This window comes from Typopeltis vanoorti, chromosome 15, assembly GCF_054136105.1.
Source record: "Typopeltis vanoorti isolate ZY-2024b chromosome 15, IOZ_Tvanoo_1.0, whole genome shotgun sequence".
Lineage (NCBI taxonomy): Eukaryota > Metazoa > Arthropoda > Arachnida > Uropygi > Thelyphonidae > Typopeltis > Typopeltis vanoorti.
Window position 1 is genome coordinate 116,870,596 of NC_143563.1, and position 19,966 is coordinate 116,890,561.

General features: G+C 36.7%; 1 protein-coding gene across 6 annotated transcripts in view; it reads right to left on the reverse strand.

Annotated features, from left to right (window-relative positions):
- Ae2 (anion exchange protein Ae2) overlaps nt 1-19,966 on the reverse strand; it is an 834,322-nt gene that overhangs the window by 267,858 nt on the left and 546,498 nt on the right. For all 6 annotated transcript variants that reach the window (XM_090404845.1, XM_090404844.1, XM_090404848.1 and 3 more), the window contains one exon: nt 15,566-15,749. In XM_090404845.1, coding sequence (XP_090260971.1) covers nt 15,566-15,749 — 184 coding nt within the window. The remainder of the gene's footprint in view (nt 1-15,565; nt 15,750-19,966) is intronic.

Sequence of the window (19,966 nt, forward strand, 5' to 3'; positions counted from 1 at the left end):
GGGAAACTTCCTTATTGCCGTGTTTTAACATATTAATGATATCAAGTTTGCTAAACAATGGCAAAAATAAACAATCTTCATATTTAAATTTCTAGAATGTTTTAAACACACACACACACAATAGATATCCTAAAATTATCTTCATATTTAAATTTCTAGAATGTTTTACACACACACACACACACACACACAATAGGTATCTATCTTAAAATTATTATTAATATTATTTACATTATCTCCATGGAGTCCAGAGACTCATTGCAGGCACCCAAATCAACCTCATAAGCACAAATCCTATCATACTTCTCCTTGCATCCATTCACTGTTAGGGAACTCACAACCAATTTGGACAATCCATTTCCCTCACTCACCACTCTCCATGCCCCTCCTACTAAACACACTTAAACAACTACCATGGATGGTCCCTAGTTCTCTGACTATTTGTCATATATTGAAAAATTTCACTTGCATCAATTTTATAAAACTCCATTAATGTCTTAAAAGTTTCTATCAAGTTCCCTCTTTTTCTGCCTATCAACTAAACTTTGTAATCCACAAACCTTCAACCTATCCTCATAGGGATTATTCCAGAGACCAGTCAACATCTTGGTCACTCATCTCTGAAATTCTAAATTCTAAAATTCAAAATAAATATTCTATGATAGGAACAGTGAGGGGGGGGGCATCTTCCTGTATTTCGTTTTTCTCTTTAATAGAACCTATAAGGACTTTTCTCCCCCCCCCCCTAATTCAGTAGTCTTGTGATAACTATTCTACTTTGTATTCAATAAGTATTCATATCTATTACAATAACTTGTGCAATGACCAAATGTCCAAAACCTGATTTGTTCTGATGTTTATTATTTGCAGTTTTGCCTGAAAACTAGAAAAGGCTGAACAACTGATCACTCTAATGTCCAAAGCAAGTTATCACTTGCTTTATAACCATTTAATCTCTACCTAACATCGCAAAATTAATCATTCTAATGTAGGAATTTAGGATTTCTATATAAATTTGTCAAGTCATTGCAACAACCATTTGTGATTGCAAAGTTAGGCAAATCAAATAAATCTATCCCTTTCAAATCCTTCTTATGTTGTTGTAAATTTTCCTACTTAGTTATACTAGAAATTAAACATAGAATATAATTTCTTGGTATCTTTAATTCATAGCGTTCTTCACATTATTGCAGCAATCCTCTGGATTACCTTCACCACCTTTGCAATATGTTTCCTAAACTTCAAGTTTCTATCAATCAAAACCCCCAAGGTTACTTGCTCCTCCACTTATTCCAGTACAGTTCCACCAACATAGTAGCAGCCTTCACCACCTTTGCAATGGATCCCAAACATCCAGACCTTACATTTTGTTAAATTAAACTGCACTCCCATTCATTTTGGCATCTCTCTGATTTACTGAAATCCTCCTGAAGGGTTGCCACATCTATACTATTACTAATAACCCTTCCCAAATTCACATCATCTGCAAATAAATTGCATATTCCCTTGCACTCCATTGACAATGTCATTTATATACAGGTTAAACAATACAGGGTCCCAGTACTGAGACCTGTGGAATCTCACTTATAACCTTTTGCTTCTTTTTTTTTTTTGACACTGCTTCCTTGTACACAACTTTCTGATATCTATCGGAAGCCAATCCACAATCCAATTGACATTCACAAACCTGACATTTAAAACATTTAAACCCTAACAGCAGTTCAAGAGGAATGCCTTTCCCTCATGAACTGCTTTTGTTACTTAATTGTAGAAGTCAGATTACTAAAACAAGAGCACCCATAAGCAAAGACATGTTTGATAATCCTGGATGTCATTACTATCATCTGTACAATGCTGTATACAATCTCTCACTAATTTCTTCAAAATCTTAATAGCTACAGAAGAAGCATAAACTGTTCCATAGTTTGACAGATATTCTACCATTTTTATGCAATGCCACTATCTTATCCTCCTTCTAATCTTTGGGCACCTTTCCCATAGCCAGACTCATTGAATAGCCCAGTCAATGTAACTGTCAGTTCTCTAGCACATTCTCTCAAAAGACATTGCAAAATTCCATCCAGTCCCATTGCTTAACTGTCCAGTGGCACAACTTATGTTTCCAGGGTGCAATACCTGAATAATAATTATTATTACAAGACACCTCCGAGGAGTCCAAAGACTCATCGAGGGAGGGCACCTACTCTACAACTCTCCGTCTCCACCACTCAATCCACCAACTATAGCGAACCTCAACTACCATCGTCATCTACACCAAGTGATCATTAATCAAATTCACTGTGTCTTTTGAATCAGTCACTCAAATGTCATCTTCACCTAAGAATGTCATAATCTTCTATAATCATTTCTCCTCCTACTGGTCACATAGCAAAAGAATTCCTTTGAAGATATCAGGGATAATGTCTTGTAATATTCAAGATTTGTCATCCTTACCATGCTAATCTATCTCCACTCCTTTACTTATACTTCTTCCATAACCTCTTTTCATGATATGGTATTGGATGACGAGTCAAAGTGTATGAAATTGCTGAGACAATAGGCATTTCAAAAGAATGTGTAGGATATATTTTGCATGAAGAATTGCAAATGAAAAAACTTTGCACAAGATGGCAGAGCATCTTGCGCAGAGCATCACAGCCCTGTGCAACACAGCAGATCAAAAACGCACTCGCATGAAAATCTCTGAACTGTGCTTGGAGCATTTTAACAAGAATAAAACTGATTTTGTGCATCGATTTATTACTATGGATGAGACTTGGATTCACCATTACACACCAGAATCCAAACAACAGCCAAAACAGTGAACACAAGCCGGTTGTTCATTGCCAAAGAAGACAAAGTCATGGCATCGGTGTTTTGGGATGCTAAAGGTATTTTGTCTATTAATTATGTTTGAGTAATATTATTCCAATCTTTTAACCAGACTAGATGAAAAAATTCATGAGCAATGACCCAGTTTGCAGAAGAAAAAAATCATCTTTCATCAGGACAATGCACCAGCCCAGAAACGTGTTTTGGCAATGGGAAAATTAAGGGGATCTGCACTATAATTGTTGAAACATCCACCATATTCCCCAGATTTGGCTCCCTCTGACTTCTATCTCTTCCCAAACCTAAAACTCTTCTCGCTGGTCAGCGTTTTTCTTTGAATCAAGAGGTGGTTGCAGCTGTAGAGTGGTATTTTCAGATCTTAATGAGAACAACTACAGGGATGGGGTAATGGTGCTGGAGCATCACTGGAATAAATGTGTTAACCTTAAGGGAGATTATGTTGAAAAATAAAAATAATTTTGAAATTATAATTCGTTTTTTCATTATTAGGCCGAGAAAAGCAGAGAACATTTCAGACCACTGTTGTACATGGTAATTCTCTCCAAATGGGGGCAGGAATGATATTTCAGTTACAATCAAGTTTTCCGATGCCAGGACCAAATCCAAAACTTTTGAACCTTGTGTTCTTTCTACTATTGTTGCCTAAGCCTCAACAATTCCAGAAATTTCATTCCATACTACAAAATGCTGTTGATTGGGTTAAGTTATCTGTTTTTTATTTACATAAAATGCCAACACATCTCTTCATCATAAAAAGTGATTACTGACTGTCTTAGAAAAAATGCATTTTTTTTTAACAGTGACACCAGCAAACAAACCTAGAACTATTTGGAGAAAATACATGATAGACATGGTATATATTCTTTCCTAATCCTAATTTGATCATTAAAATGATACAAATGAACTGATAATTTGTGTAATTATCAAATTATTGATTGTTATTATAATTATTATTACATGGAGTCAGAATATTCATTGCAAGAGAGAGAGAGAGAGAGAGAGACATAACTTATCATACATCTTAAACTCATTCACTGTCATGGCACTCACAAATGCCACTCCATTCCGCTCACTCACCACTTTACGAGCAAAAAATCTAGTACACATTTCCAGGGATGACCCTGGAAATGTGTACTAGATTTGTCATGTATTGAAAAATTTCTGTACTCCTTTAATAACTTAGAAGTGTCTATCATGTCTCCTCTTTTCCATCTGTTAACTAAACTTTGCGATCCACACACCTCCAAATCTTACCTTATAGCAAGCATTCCATAGACCTGTCACTATGTCTATGAATCCTCTCCACCACCTCCTGATTTCTAAGAAACCCAGTTAACCAAATCTGTACACACAGTAGTCACAATGCAGCTGAATCATAGCCTTATAAAGATGGATAATAACCTCCCTATCTCTACTTGTTGCTGAGTAAAAACCAACAACCCTTGAGCTATTTCATTAACTTTTGTTATATGCCCCCAAACTTCACTTCTGTGCACTCCCAAATACCATGGATAGCAGAATGTAATCTTTTCATCCAGAAGTGCATAACCATATATTCTGCAACATTAAATTAACAACTATTATGCTTTGCCCAGAATATAGATTTCTTTAAACATCCTGTAGGATGCCTAAATCACCTTTATCAACCTCTCAGTTTTGCATCTCAGTTAACAAATGAACATCCATCCACAAATCCTTAAATCATCTCCTAAATCATTAATATGCAAATGAAAATAGTGGCCCTAGTTTGCCTTTATTCTGCCACTGGTGGAATCGAGGAGAACCTGGGTAACTAGACCACTAATCACCCATTTTCATCTTGATTCAAGCCATCATATACTATTCTTTGGTGTCTCTCGGTCAGATACTCCCTATTCATGGCACTAGCTCATTATTAATCCCATTTGCTCTAGCTAATGTAATAGTTTTCCATTAGATATTCTGTCAAATGCCTTTGAAAAGTCAAGCAGTAGACAATTCCTCTATCCAATTCCATTGTTACATCATTATAAAATGTGAACAAATTATTAAGGCAGGACCTACCTTTTACAAGGCCATGATGACCACCACAGGATATTGTATTCCTATCCACTAATTCCAAGATTTCAGGTTTAATTTTTGTAATTTTACCTGCCACTCCTGAGATAATAACTGGTCTATAATTTGCTACTTCAGTCTCGGAGAAACTTTAACGTAATGGAACTATTTCATTTTCTATCCACTTGCTTGGAACGCTGCCAGAACCATATTCACATTGATATTTTTCAATGTGCTGAACAGTTGGGATTCTACTAGGATGATACAGCCATGCAAAGGGATAACTTAGCAACTCAAATATTTCTTCTGCTTCTGTCACCTTCCTACCATTCCCATTGATTAAACTTATCCTTTCATACTCACTTACTCAATACATAGCAAAACCTCTTACAATTTACTTTGGCCTATGAGCTAATTTTCTCTCATACCAATTTAGCCTTCTTTACTATACTAGTCACTCTTCTTGTCTATGCTTTGTATTGTCCATGAGTATGCTGATCACCTTTTATTAATGTTCTCTACTCAACTTTTTTTTCCCCTTTTCTCCCAGTCCTGTTTTATATTGCTAATCTTTGTTTGCTTACATATGGATAAAGGATTAAACTAAATTTATTATAATGCAATGAAACATTTCCATCGTTCATTTATTTTTTTCTTTTATGTTTGGTAGTACCTGTATTCCAATTTCTTTGAAACTTGGACAAAAATTTAATAATAGGTTATCAATTTTTCCATATCATTATGGTAAAAATCATACTCAAATCATACTCAAATCAGAGTATGATTTGACATGTAAATAACTTTTTATTTAATAGTTCAATTTCTTTTATTGCAGGTACATAAATTAACTGAGTCTTGGGAGATTGATTATGAGGAATTTCACGAAGGGACAACAACTAAAAGTAGTGGAATTTTATTTTCAAAATAACAGGTCCATTATTTTGAAGCAAAGAGCTTACCGCCGCCATTTCCAAGTCAGAAAATGGACCCTCAGCGACAATGATTCGGAAACTAATGCAACGCTTAGAGGAAAAGGGTTCTGTGATGAACCTTCCACCTACTGGAATAACACGTTCGGGTTGCAATGAAGAAAACACTGAACAGGTTAGAGCCAGAATTGAAGCAGAACCAGAAACATCAACAAGAAGACGTTCTAAGGAATTAGGGTCGTCCCAAACATTCTTAAGGCAAATTTTAAGAAACGAATTAAAGATGTTTCCATATAAAACACAGTTGGTGCAGGAACTTAAACCCATGGACCACTATCAGTGCTGAAATTATGCAATTCGCATCCAAGAATTAGCCAGAGAAAACCATGAATTTATTCATCAACTTATCATGTCTGATGAAGCTCATTTTCATTTGAATGACTTCGTCAATAAGCAGACCTGTCGTTTCTGGGGTACAGCAAATCCAAAGATAATTCATCACCGCCAACTGCATGCTACCAAATGCACCGTCTGGTATGGGCAACTTTGCAGGAAGATATTGGGCCCTACTTCTTTCAAACTGAAGACGGTGGCACTTTGACATATTGGGATATGATTGACAATTTTTTACATCCTGCAGTGGAAAATTGTCCTGAAATGTGGTTTCAACAGGATGGGGAAACTTCCCATACGGCCAGGGCCACAATGAACCTCCTGAGGCAACTGTTTGGCGAGAAGATAATTTCAAGTAATTCCCAGATTAACTGGCCACCACGTTTCCCCGACCTTACAGTCCCTGATTACTTCCTGTGGAGATATCTGAAAGAATGGGTGTACGTGAACAAACCGCACACACTTGAGCAGCTCAATGAGAATATCCGTGCAGAAATTCGAGCATTAGATCCTCAAACATTAACTACCGTTATGAACAATGCAATCGAAAGAGCCCAACTTTACGAGGCAGCAAATGGAGCTCATTTGAAAGATGTCATCTTCCATACCTAACCTAATCAAATCTCCATATATTAGACATTCACTGTATGTAATATCACTGAAATTGGTTCATGAATAAAAAAGTTATTTAAATGTCAAATCCTACTCTAACTTTTGGCCCACCCTTTATATATATAAGATGGAATTAAAACAGTTTGTATGAAAGGAGAGCAACTTCACCAATACTACTACAAACCTCATTTCTTAGAAAAAACAGTAGTTTACTTCTGATTTTTAGCAAAAATAAGTGAAAATTCTTCAAAGTTATGACTAAATAATTAATTCACCAAATTATGGTTTAATGGAGAAAAAATAGTATGCTGAGAAGCAGCTCATTTTCAAGGGAATAAAAAAAAAGCCCTGCATTCCAAATGAGATTTCAATAGATTACTGAATCCCAAAATATTTATCAGATATAAAAGCAAACTGAAGAAGAAAAGCACTGATCAAATCCACCGGCCCGGCTGGCAGTGGTAAGTGTATCCACTCTCCTATGTCTGTAGAGGCATGTGTTTACGGGGCCAGTTTGCTGCTTGCAGGAAGAAAAACTTCAGATAAACTGGGGAGAAAAACCCTGCAGTCCACGTCCAAGACTGGCTAACTTGGCTATGTCTGAGAAAGATCCTAAGCTCCTCACGTCAGCGACAGGAATCGAACGCAGGACACTCCTTTCCCAGACATATGATTGTGGAGAGCGTATAGATATATTATATAATATATATATATATATATATATATAATAATAATAATAATAATAATAATAATAATAACAAAGAATTATAGCGACTGTACAGAAAATTAAAAGATATGAAGCAAGAATAAACCAACATGAACAAAATATGCAATTTCGACAGAACCAACGTAAGTTCTTTCAGTCTGTCCTGAGAAATACAAATGTAAACAATCATTCACCAGAGGGGAATGATTGTTTACATTCATTCCCTCTAGAATAATCTGGAATAATCCTTTTGAACATAATAAAAATGCCTCATGGATTAAAGAAATAGAATCTGAAATGAATGAAAAACAAATGCAAAATGTCATTATCATTAAAGAAATGGTCAATGCACAAGCTAGAAAATTAAAAAACTGGAGTGCGTCTGGCAAAGACGAACTACACGAATTTTGGTTAAAGCATCTAACCAGTCTACATGATCGAATGGCAGAAAAATTTAATTATTTGTCGCAGTCAGGCTCAGTGAAAGAATGGATGATATCTGGGTGCACTGTTCTCTACACGAAAGATAAGGATAAGGGTGCAGACCTAAGTAACTATCGTCCAATAACATTCCTACCAACTATGCTTAAGCTGTTCACTGCAATCACAGCAAATTCCATATACCACTATTTATCAGATAATCAGATTTATCTGATTGAACAAAAAGGCAATTTTCAAACATCTAGAGGAACAAAAGACCAAATCCTTATTATAAAATGATTCTCAGAAATTCAAAAAGATGAAAAACTAACTTAAATATCGCATAGATAGACTATAAGAAAGCATTGAATTCCATCCCACACTACTGGATCCTAAAATCACTATAAATATTTGTAATTAGCTAAAACATATGTTCGTTTCTGGCTATGAAATCATGGAAAACAACTTTATTAGTGAATAATGAATGATTCGGAGATATTAGCATAAAACGTGGAATTTTCCAAGGTGATAACTTGTCATTGCTCTTCAACATTTCTTTGATACCTTTTCTATGATTCTGAAGAAAACAAAACTTGGATATGAAATTCCTAAATATCATATTAAAATTTCTCATCTGTTGTATATGGATGACTTGAAGTTATATAGAAAATCGGCACAGCAAATAGACTCTTTACTGAATACAGTTCATATTTTCAGTCAGGACATCAAATTGGAATTTGGTTTAGATAAATGCCCAATTTTATCTCTTAAAAGGGAAAAAATTAATGATGCTAGCAATTTTAATTTTGATCAAGAGAAATATATAAAAGCAATTTCAGATGACAAACACTACAAATACCTAGGAATATTAGAAGCTAGAGATATTCTCCACTCAAAAGTTAAACAACAGGCAGCAGCAGAATACACCAAAAGAGTTAGAAATATTCTGAAAACAAAACTAAATGGATTAAACACAATTAGAATAATGAATTCTTGGGATATACCAGTAATCGATACACAGCTGGCATAATAGATTGGACAAAAGAAGACCTGGACAAACTGGATCGCAAAACTAGAAACTTAATGCCTATGCATCATGCATTACATCCAGGAAGTGATGTTGACCGGTTGTACCTACCAAGGAGAATACATGGATGGGGTATGCTGCAAATGAGACAGATTGTGAAAGAAGAAGAAATTAGTTTAAAAAGTTACATCGACAATAGCTCTGAGTGAATGCTTCAAGCAGTTACACAAGAGGGCCTTCTAAGAGCAACAGGAAACAAATCCAATTACAAAAAGGAACAGCAAAATAACCAATATATATGCACTGGAAAAATAAACCCTTGCATGGCCGATTTCTTCAAGATACTGAAGGAAAAAATTGACATGAATAAGATGTGGCAATGGCTACAATATCCATATATTAAAAAAGAAACAGAAGGATTCATTCTAGCAGCTTAAGAATAAGCATTACAAACTAATGCAATGAAGGAAAAAATTTTGAACATCAATAATAACAGCAAATACAGATTATGAGAAAGATGAGACTGAACATCTAATCAGTGCCTGCAGCGAGATAGGTCAAACTGACTATAAATACCGCCATGATCAAGTGGCCAAAATAATTCATTGGCATGTATGCAAAAAATATGGCTTTCCTACTTCTGATAACTGGTGGCAACATAAAAAAAATAGAGACAGTATTGGAAAACGAAACAGCAAAAATTCTCGGAGACTTTAGAATACAAACCGATCGGCATTTGTACACAACATATCTGACATTACAATTATCAAACATCGACAGTTTTGGATTATTGATATAGCAGTACCCAGTTATTACTCTTTCTTCAAACTATCCAACTATTTACAGCAATCAAACATCATCGAAGTGATCTCATATGATCTACAAAAAACAACATTACTAGGAATAGTCCAAATTTTATGATGCTACCTGACAGACTATTCTTAGATTCTTGGGTAGAATCTGAATTGCTCTGTATCACAAGTCAAACTGTTTCTTAAATGATATCTTGTTTTGACTGTGTATCAATTATGTGAATAAAATAATAATATCAATCGTACTCTGACATTTAAAATGGAAAAATCTGCGTTGCCAAAACACCTCACATTTTTCATTGGTAGTATGATAAGTTAGCACAACTTTGTGCACCTGCAGTTTTATATTTACATATTATATTTATGAATGAGTCAGGTAACCCTCTATTTGAATAACAAAAAATAACTATTCCTTCCTTTGAACTATAATAGTGTATTCTCATGCACGTAGTTATGATTGAGACACAGGTAAGTAAAAATATTAGATGACTCGTACCTGTTTTGAATCTTGTCAATACAATCTTGTCGACAGTCCAATCTCTACTGGTAGCCAATCAGAGATAGCTGGACCAAGACTATTACTAATTATTAACGGCATCCAGTGAAGAAAGGAAGACAAGTGCCACAATCTTCTGGAGCCTTACCCTAATGTAGTATACTATGTCTTCTACAGTGTGAGTTTACATGATGAGAAATCAGAGTTTCTGGGAGAAAAAACCAGCTTGTTCATGATCAAGATCAATTAACTCAGGAACCAGTTGAAGATAGCATCCAGTGAAGAGAAGCAAACAACTGCTGCCATCTTCTGTTACCTAACTCAGTATATTATGTGGTAGCCCTGCAAGAGGATTTAAATAAGCTAGATAGATGGACAAATGAATGGAGGTCTCGTTTAATGCAGCAAAATGTAAGGTCTTGAGGTTTAGGAAACATCGATGGGACTGCATACTCTATGGGAGGAGTTATACTGGAGGAAGTAGGGGAGACAAGAGATATGGGGTTGATGATTGATAGAAACCTGAAGTTTAGGGGACATATTGCAAAGGTGGTAAAGGTAACACAGAGGATTGCTGCAATTATGAGAAGGACACTGACCTGCAGAGATAAGAGGGTTATCATTCCGTTGTATAAGTCTCTGATCAGACCACACTTGGACTATTGTTCTCAGATTTGGTCCCCAGGATTTGAAGGGAATAAATTAACTGTGGAAAGGATACAAAGACGGATGACAAAGATGGTTTCAGGACTGTACAAGGATAGTTATGAGGATCGCCTGAGGGAATGTGGACTGCAGAGTTTGGTGGATAGAAGAAGGAGAGGTGATATGATTGAGACTTTTAAACTGCTGAGAGGTGGTTACAGGGTTGACACTGGGGAGTTCTTTCACTTGGTTGGAGTGATGACAAGAGGCCATCCCTGGAAGTTACAAAAGGAAACTGTGAGCAAGAGGGTGAGGAGTGGTTTCTTTGCATGGAGGATGGTTGAGCCGTGGAATGCATTGCCTGATAGAGTGGTGAGGGCGAGAACGGTCAATGAGTTTAAGGAGTGGTATGATAGACTTTGTGTTTCTTAGGGGGGACCTCCCATGATGAGTCTTTTGACTCCATGGAGGCCTGAATAATAATAATAATAATAATAATAACAATTAAGTCTGAGAGAGTGTGGAATTCTACATTTGATTTTCTTGAGTTTCTGGAGTGGGATGGAAAACTCCAAGTTTCTTCCTCTTGAAAACAAATGCAGGAATTTGACATGACTGGAGTGAAGCTGTTGATGGTACAGGATTTTTGAGATACACTCTGATGTTTTTTTATATTATATTTATTTAAATAATGCTGTCTGCAAACTGCTGAAATGATTCCACAGTCCACTAATGGATCACAATTTGCAGTTTGAAAAACACTGGTATAGACTATGCCTTGGATAACTGCATGGAATCAAATGGGGAAAAAACTCTTATGCACTTTACTGTAATTAACGCAGTCTTTTTTTTTTTTGAATCAGCAGCGAATCTTAAAAATAAACTCAACCTGAACAAGTATGACTGTATAAAACTTAAAAAGAATTTTTTGTGTATAGGAAAGGTAGAAAAGTGTTGGATACTATAGAAACAAAGCTGTAAGTAGTTATTTTAGTAATGTGTTACTTCTCAGGTAAAACAACTGGCTATCTCTATGCTGAGGTGGAAGTAAAAGAACAAAGGATAAGAGGTGGATAACTTGAAGATTAAAGTTATTATTATTATTATTTAGAACTCCAAGGAGTCAAACGTCTCATAGCAGTAGGTCCTTCCTAGGAAACACAAGTCTATCAAGACTCATCATGGAAGGTTCCTCCTAGGAAACACAAAGTCCATCATACCACTCCTTAAACTCATTGACCATTCTCGCTCTCCCCACTCTATCAGGCAATGCATTCCATGGTTCAACCACCCTCCATGCAAAGAAACCACTACTCACCCTCTTGCTCACAGTTTCTTTTTGTAACTTCAAGGGATGGCCTCTTGTCATCACTCCTTCCAGCTATTCAACCAAGTGAAAGAACTCCCCAGTGTCAACCCTGTAACTGCCTCTCAACAGTTTAAAAGTCTCAATCATATCACCTCTCCTTCTTCTATCCACCAAACTCTGAAGTCCACATTCCCCCAACCGATCCTCATAACTAACATTACAGTCCTGAAACCATCTTTGTTATCCGCCTTTGTACCCTTCCCACAGTTAATTTATCCCCCTTCTGATCCTGGGAACCAAATCTGAGAACAATAGTCTAAGTGTGGTCTGATCAGGGTCTTATACAACAGAATGATAACCCTTTTATCTCTACAAGTCAGTGTCCTTCTCATTATTGCAGCAATCCTCTGTGTTACCTTCACCACCTTTGCAACATGTCCACTAAATTTCAGGTATCTATCAATCATCAACCCCAGATCTCTGGTCTCCCCCTACTTCCTCCACTTTAACTCCTCCCATAGAGTATGCAGCATCCCATCAACGTGTCTCAAACCTCAAAACCTAACACTTTGCTGCTTAAACCGACACCCCCATTCATTTGCCTATCTGTCTAGCTTATTGAAATCCTCTTGCAATACTACCACTTCTGCACTATTACTAATAACCTTTCCCAGGTTCACATCATCTGCGAACAACTGAATATCCCCCTGTAATCCACTGACAATGTCATTGCTATAAAGGTTAAACAATATAGGTCACATTACTGGAGGCAGAGGGTTACCCGACTTGTAACCCTCTGCCTCCATGAAACTGTCTCACCATACAACTCTTTGATACCTATCGGACAGCCAATCCTGAATCCAGTTGACCTACCTGACATCCAAACCCATGTGCTGCAACTTAAATATCAGCTTATCATGTGGAACCCTGTCAAATGCCTTCGCTAAATGACGTCTAACCCTCAAACCTGCCCAATCCCTCCAGCATTAAAACTGACTCCTCCAGGATGAAATACACCAATAAAGTGTTCATTGAACAATTCCACAATGTCTTCTGCATCAGTCACTCTCTTCCCATTTTTATCCCACAATCATTTCTCCTCCTACTGGAGGAGAAATGATTGTGGGATAAAAATGGGAAGAGACTGGCCACATAGCTAAAAAATTCCCTAGGATTTTCTTTGGATCTTAGGGCCAATCTCTTCTCATATTCCAGTTTTGCCTTCCTTACCATACTAGTCATTCTCCTGGCCTGTGTCTTATATTCTTGATGCATCTGCTCTGCACCTGTCTCCTTATATCTCTTCCATAGCTTCTTTTTCACATGCAGCTCCTGTTTAATATTGTTTGTCATCCACTGTACACCAAATTGTGTCCTCTTCTTCACTTGTGAAATACAGCTTACTACTGCTGCTAACAAATATTCCTTCACAATTTCCCAATATCCCGGCCTTCCAATTCCTTCCTCCATTAAACTTCCCCAAATTGATGTGTAAGACTATTATAATCCCCTGCCTTATAATTCCACATATGTTCCCGTCTCTTTGGTACTCCTGCATGTCTATTCATCTTCCAAGTCAAAACCACATGGGCACTCTCTCCAACTGGTGGGAGAGATGTCATCTCAGTTATTATCAGCTCTTCTGATGCTATGACTAAATCCAAAACTCTTGAACATCTTGTTCCCTATATTCCATGTTGCTTAAGATATTTGTCCCTCAAGAATTCTACAAATTCCATTCCCTTATTGCTACATGCATCTTCCTCTCCCCAATTATAATGCTGTAGTTAAAATCTCCCATAACAATCATTCTTCTTGCACTTGCCAAGCTCAACTGTCTAAACATCTAATGATCCCCACCCTCTGTGCTCCTTGGTTTGTAGCAACACCTCACTAAATATCTTTATATCTAACTATCTAAGTTATGCATAGGGTTCAACTTGAACACATCAGTAGGATTTGACATAATATCAAAATGCTTGTTGAAAGAATGTTCAAGGTTAGTCCATGCCAGTTCTACTTCAACCTTAGCACAAGCAGGATTCTTAATGAGTGAAAGGATAGCAAGATAATTCTAAAATAATTCTACGACTGATGTAGTGATTTACAGTCCAATCAGTATCTCTGATATGGTTGCCAAGAGCTAATAGAAAAATTAGTAATCATATCCCAAAGTGGGCAGACCACATAATGGTTTTTGTTAAAAGTGGGTCTTTACTTTAGCAATCTGCTCAACATTATCTAATAGAGAAACAACAGAGCAAGATAACAGGAATGGATAATACCCTGATATCTGTAGATTTTGCAATGATATCTGGCATGTTTCTTCCGATGAAATTGTTATTTATTATGTGATATGGATAGAAGAGTGGATGAGTGATAGGTATCAAAGTGAAGGAGGAAGTGATATAGGAAGTAAGAGACAAAGTGTGACCAGTGGTGTACCACAGGGTTTTATTCTTGAGCCATTGTTGTTTAGCTTGATGTTAATGATATTAGGAATAGTCTAGAGGGTGATAGACAGTTATTTGAAGATGATGCTAAGTGATCAGTTATATGAGAAAAGAACCATGAATATCAGTTCAATGTTGCAAAGACAAAGGTTATGTATAACGGACAGAGGACACTGGAAGAAGGATATTATATTAAGGCTAAATTTTCTTATATACAAATGATCAAGGAAGATGAAGACCCTGGGTAGTTCCAGTTATCACATTAGATAACTGCAATGTTGAACAGCACATGTGGGGATGAGGACATTCTCTCCACTTTACAGAGCTATGATAAGAACATATCATAACTACTGTGCAAATACGGTAATCTGGATTCAGAGAAGATGAAAACAACTAAAAAGATCCAGCAGCAAATAACAAAGAGAGAGTATACATGTGGAATTGTGAATGTGTGGACATAGTAAAAGAATGTCATCTTCAAAGAGTAACAGAAGAAATCGAAGATTTGATAGAAACATACATGTTGATGAAGTATCTTAGAGTACAGACACAAGTATGATTTTATAGCTCATGGCAGATAGGGAGAACTCCACATCATCTGTGGAAACTGAGTATGGATGCAGTTACACAGCACATGTGGTCTAGGTTCTTCTTGTCACATGTGGGAGTATATAGAGTGAGCTTTCAGGGAAAGCTCATTCCACATGTGAGAGCATCTTCGTGCATATTTTAAAACAAAGATATAATAGGTATTTAGGAATTGTTTGCACTCCCTCAATGAGTCCTTGAAAGAGGACTACGTAAGAAAGAAAATTACAGATAATTTTTTGAACATATAGAAGAAATAAAATATGTATATTATATATGCCATACCTTTTTCTATTTCACCTTTTCTTTTCTTTAACTGTGCTGTTTTCTTTCGCAGATCTTGGATAGGAAGTAAGGACTGTTTTTTCCAGTCACCTGGGGGAAGCACTATGCTGTCGTCCAAAAATTCATTAATAGCACTGAGCAGATCTTTTCTGTCTTCAGCTTTATAAGCGACCTCATGAAAATCCTGTAGAAATTAAGTATATATTAATTCAGTATACTTTTGTATGCAGTAGCCAATTAAGGTCAATTAAAATAATATTTATCTTGGATTATTCAGTTTTCATTCAAGTTTTAAAAGAAAAAAAAATCTTTATTTTATTTTTATGAAATATTTCTAAAATTATCTACCCAACATTTTTTCTGAGTTTTTACTGCATGTCATGATGGATGACACCCTCTCTTCAAGCTCTGCCACAAAACTATTATTATATCACACCTCCAGGGAGTCCGAAGACTCATCGAGGGAGGGCATCAACTCTACAACTCATTGTCTCACTAGTGCACCAACCTTCATCTAACACCAATGCCATCTACTGCCGACTACCACCATTAGTGCTTTCACAGACAATCATAAACATCCATGCCCATGGCAGAATTCGAACCCGCAGCCTTTTGGATGGAGAGCAGATACGCTAACCACTCAGCCATCCAGGCATAGAAGTTCTGAGGAGCACTGTTCTTCAGCCCCTTTTCCTTATACAGAAACAACCTACACTCAATCAGAAAAGAAAGACAAAATACATTTTATGTGCATCTCCTGCCTTATAGCAGCAGATAACTGTATTACGTCTTTATTTTCGAATTGAGTGTAGGTCAAAAATGGTGACTAAGACATCAATGTGCGAGATTTAGTGCAATGCATGATATACATCGACATGCACACAATGAATGCACACCGAGAGAGAGAATAATTATTCATTTAGTTTTAAAAGAAAAGATCTTCATTTTATTTCTATGAGATATTTCTAAAATTATGTAGCAAGCAGCTGCCAGGTGGTAGGGCACTAGAATCATCCTTAGTAGTGGATGCCGTACACATGGTGCTAAGTCATTATTTATTTATTTTATTTTTATGTTGGGCCCATATACCAGAGGTTGGCTGGTCAACTTATTGTACTTTAGTACCGTATATGGGTAGTGGGATGGGAAAGGAGAAACTTGTTGACATTCGATTTAAAAGTCTGTATATTATATTCCTTGGGAAATACATTGGGGAAGACTGTTCCACAGTATAACAGTAGCAGGGATGAAGGAGGAGGAAAAGAAACTTGTTCTGTGGGTTTCAAGATGTACTGTGAAAGGACGTTGGGCGACAACTGTACGTGTTCCAATGGGCTCTGTACAGAGTGGGTAATTATTGATGCTATTTCAGATGAACATTTTCCATGGAAATATTTATAGAATATACAAATTGCAGAGAATAAACGTCTATGTGAAAGTGGGGGGAGTGAGGTGGTAAGAGATGGATCATTTAAGTCTAATTGCTCTCCTCTGTATTGATTCAAGCATTTTGAGGGAGCTTTTAGGAGACCCACTCCAAATGTGAGAACAGTATTTGATAGCTGGGCAGATTTGTGATTTGTATAAGGTTATCAGCTGTTTTGAGGTGAAGTAACAAGTTGAGCAAAAGAGAAATCCTAGTTTTTTGGAAGCTGAGGATACAATGGTTATGATGTGTTTATGCCAGGAGAGTCCTGATGTCAAGGTAACTCTGAGAAGAGAAATTTCATCTTGTCTGGGAATTTGAGTGCTATCAAAAATAATACTGGGGGAAAATGGTTCTTTTTTGTGAGAAATAAGACAGAACTGGGTTTTACTAGCATTGAAGTTGACAAGGTTATCTGAGCTTCATTGGAGGATGGCTTGGAGGTCTGAATTAAGAGGAGTTGTGGTTGATGTTTTGTGGGTTGAAGTGAGTTGTGTAGGGTAAGGTTTATCATTTCTTTTAGTGTTGCACGGTGATCAACATTCATTTTAGAAATTATGGACTTTACAACCGTGCTATAAATAACTATTTTAATTTCCCGACGTTTCGACCTTCATATGAAGGTCATCATCTGGAGTACATACAAATATACAAGGACAAGCTGAGTTACATTTCACAAGTAAATTAAAGAAACAATGATTTGATCACCGGTTATTCTACTGGCATGAGCTCTAGTGAAAAAAATACAGATAAAATTACAAATTAATTAATTATTTAGGAACTACATCAAAGCTAAATTCTATTGAAGATAATATGAAAGAAACATTCTTTCCTGTAGATAGTTTTTTTTTTTTTTACAGTAACAACGATGTCCTATTTTTAACAATTACAATTGTTATATTAGATTTAGGATTCTGGATTACCTACAGTCCTGTTTATAGTTAACTCATAGGGAGAAAGGTTCCGTGGGTAGAATATGTGCCTTCCATATGCTTGGAATTTTTAGACCATCATTATTGTTCAGATTAGGGTGGTTGATAAGAATCTCACAGGCTTCCTTAAATTTGCGTTCATACCATGTTTTGGTGTGATGTAAACAACTGGTGCTTTTCCAGTCAATTCTATGTAAAGTGTTCAGGGCATAATCAGAAAGGCCAGCTTCAACCATAGCTATTATATTTAATGTGTTGTTTATGTTCCTTTTGTCTGATAGGAATTGTGAGTCTTGTTTCCAATATATATATATGGTAGATTACAGATGCAATAAATACAGTATACTCAAGGGTGGGCTAGCAGAGGGAGTGGGTCTTTGGGTGAGTTGAGTAAGCTTTTTAATTTTGCAGAAGGTTTAAAGGTGGCTTTGAGGTTGTATTTCTGTAGTATTCTGTTTATTTTATTTGATGTCCATTTAATGTAGGGAATGATTATAGTTTTATTGTAGTCTGGTTTATCTTTGTTTTATATTGAGGTCTTGTACTCTACAAATTTAATTAGATTTTCGGATTCTATGAGAAAGAAATTATATGAATAATTCAACTTGATTGAGTAGCCATGATGCACACAAATGAAACATCCCAATCAGCCTTAAAAGAAAAATATTTGACAGGTGTACGCTTCCGGTCATGACATACAGCAGTGAAACCTAAAGTTTCACATCCATATGATACCTGAACTAAAAAAAAATTGACTGACAAGTTGAGGAATACCCTGAGAAAAATGAAAAGATTACTGCACGGCATTATCATTCAAGATTGAAAGAACCATACCTGGGTCAGAGTTCAAACCAATGTGAGAGACATTCTAACAACTATTGAAGAACCCAAATGGCAGTGGGAAGGACATATTGCTAATAGTAATCTTCAAAAGTGGCCATGGTTGATAACTGAACAGTATCCCAGAGATGGAAAGAAAGCTATAGGAACAAACAGAACTGAATAGAGGATGAGGGAGGCCTCTGCTCAGCAGTGGACAGACAATGGCTATAATGACGATGATAGACAATTACCCTCGTCATTGAGAGCTGGCACAAGGTTATCAATGATTTTCATAAGCATCTGGAGAGGAGAGTACATTACTACTGAGGTCTTGTAGAGAATTTTGTTAATAGCTTTTTGGCTGTCAACTAAAATGTAAGGTTTATCAAATGAAAGGGAAGAGTTCAATGTGCTGTCATCTGTAAAACTGTGTAGTGAGTTGGAGTAGATCACTGATATACAGAAGGAAGAGGGTCGGTGAGAGAACTGAACTTTGTGGGACCCCAGCATTAGTTGGATAGTGAGAGGATAGGGTCTACCATCACACATAGTGTGCTTCCAGACAGAAAGCTAGCAATCCATCTACAGAAGTCCTGAGACAGTCGAATGATGGAAGTTTGTTTAGTAAGCCTTTGTGCCAGACACGGTCAAAGGCTTTAGAGATATCAAGTGCAACTACTTGGGATTCACCAAATTTTTCCATAGTATTTGCCCAGAGTATATGAGAGCAGGTCAACTGTTGATCGGCATCGACGGAATCCGTACTGATGGTCGCTTAATAGCTGGGTACCTTCAAGGTAAAGTAGGAGTTGAGAATTGATGGTTTTCTCCATCACTTTAGATAGGACTGAGGTGAGTGAAATAAGGCAGGTAGATGGCAGTGATTTGTCACCCTTTTTAGGAATGGATTGAATATAGGCCAATTTCCAGGCTTTGGGATATATACACCAGTGGAGTAAGAGAGTATGTACAGACGGCATAGGATAGGAGTCAGTTCTGCTGCACAGACCTTCAAGACAATTGGAGAAATGCCATCAGGGCCAGGAGCTTTTTTTTTGTGTCTGATTTTGACAACAGGTTTATGATCTCTTTCTGGCAAAAGGCTACAGGAGGCATTTTATGTTGTGCAGTTGAAATGACTAGGGGGGGGGGGCATTGTCAGTTATGCATGCATTGGAGGCGAAGTCAGGAGATTAGCTTTTTCTGTGAGTGATGTTGCAA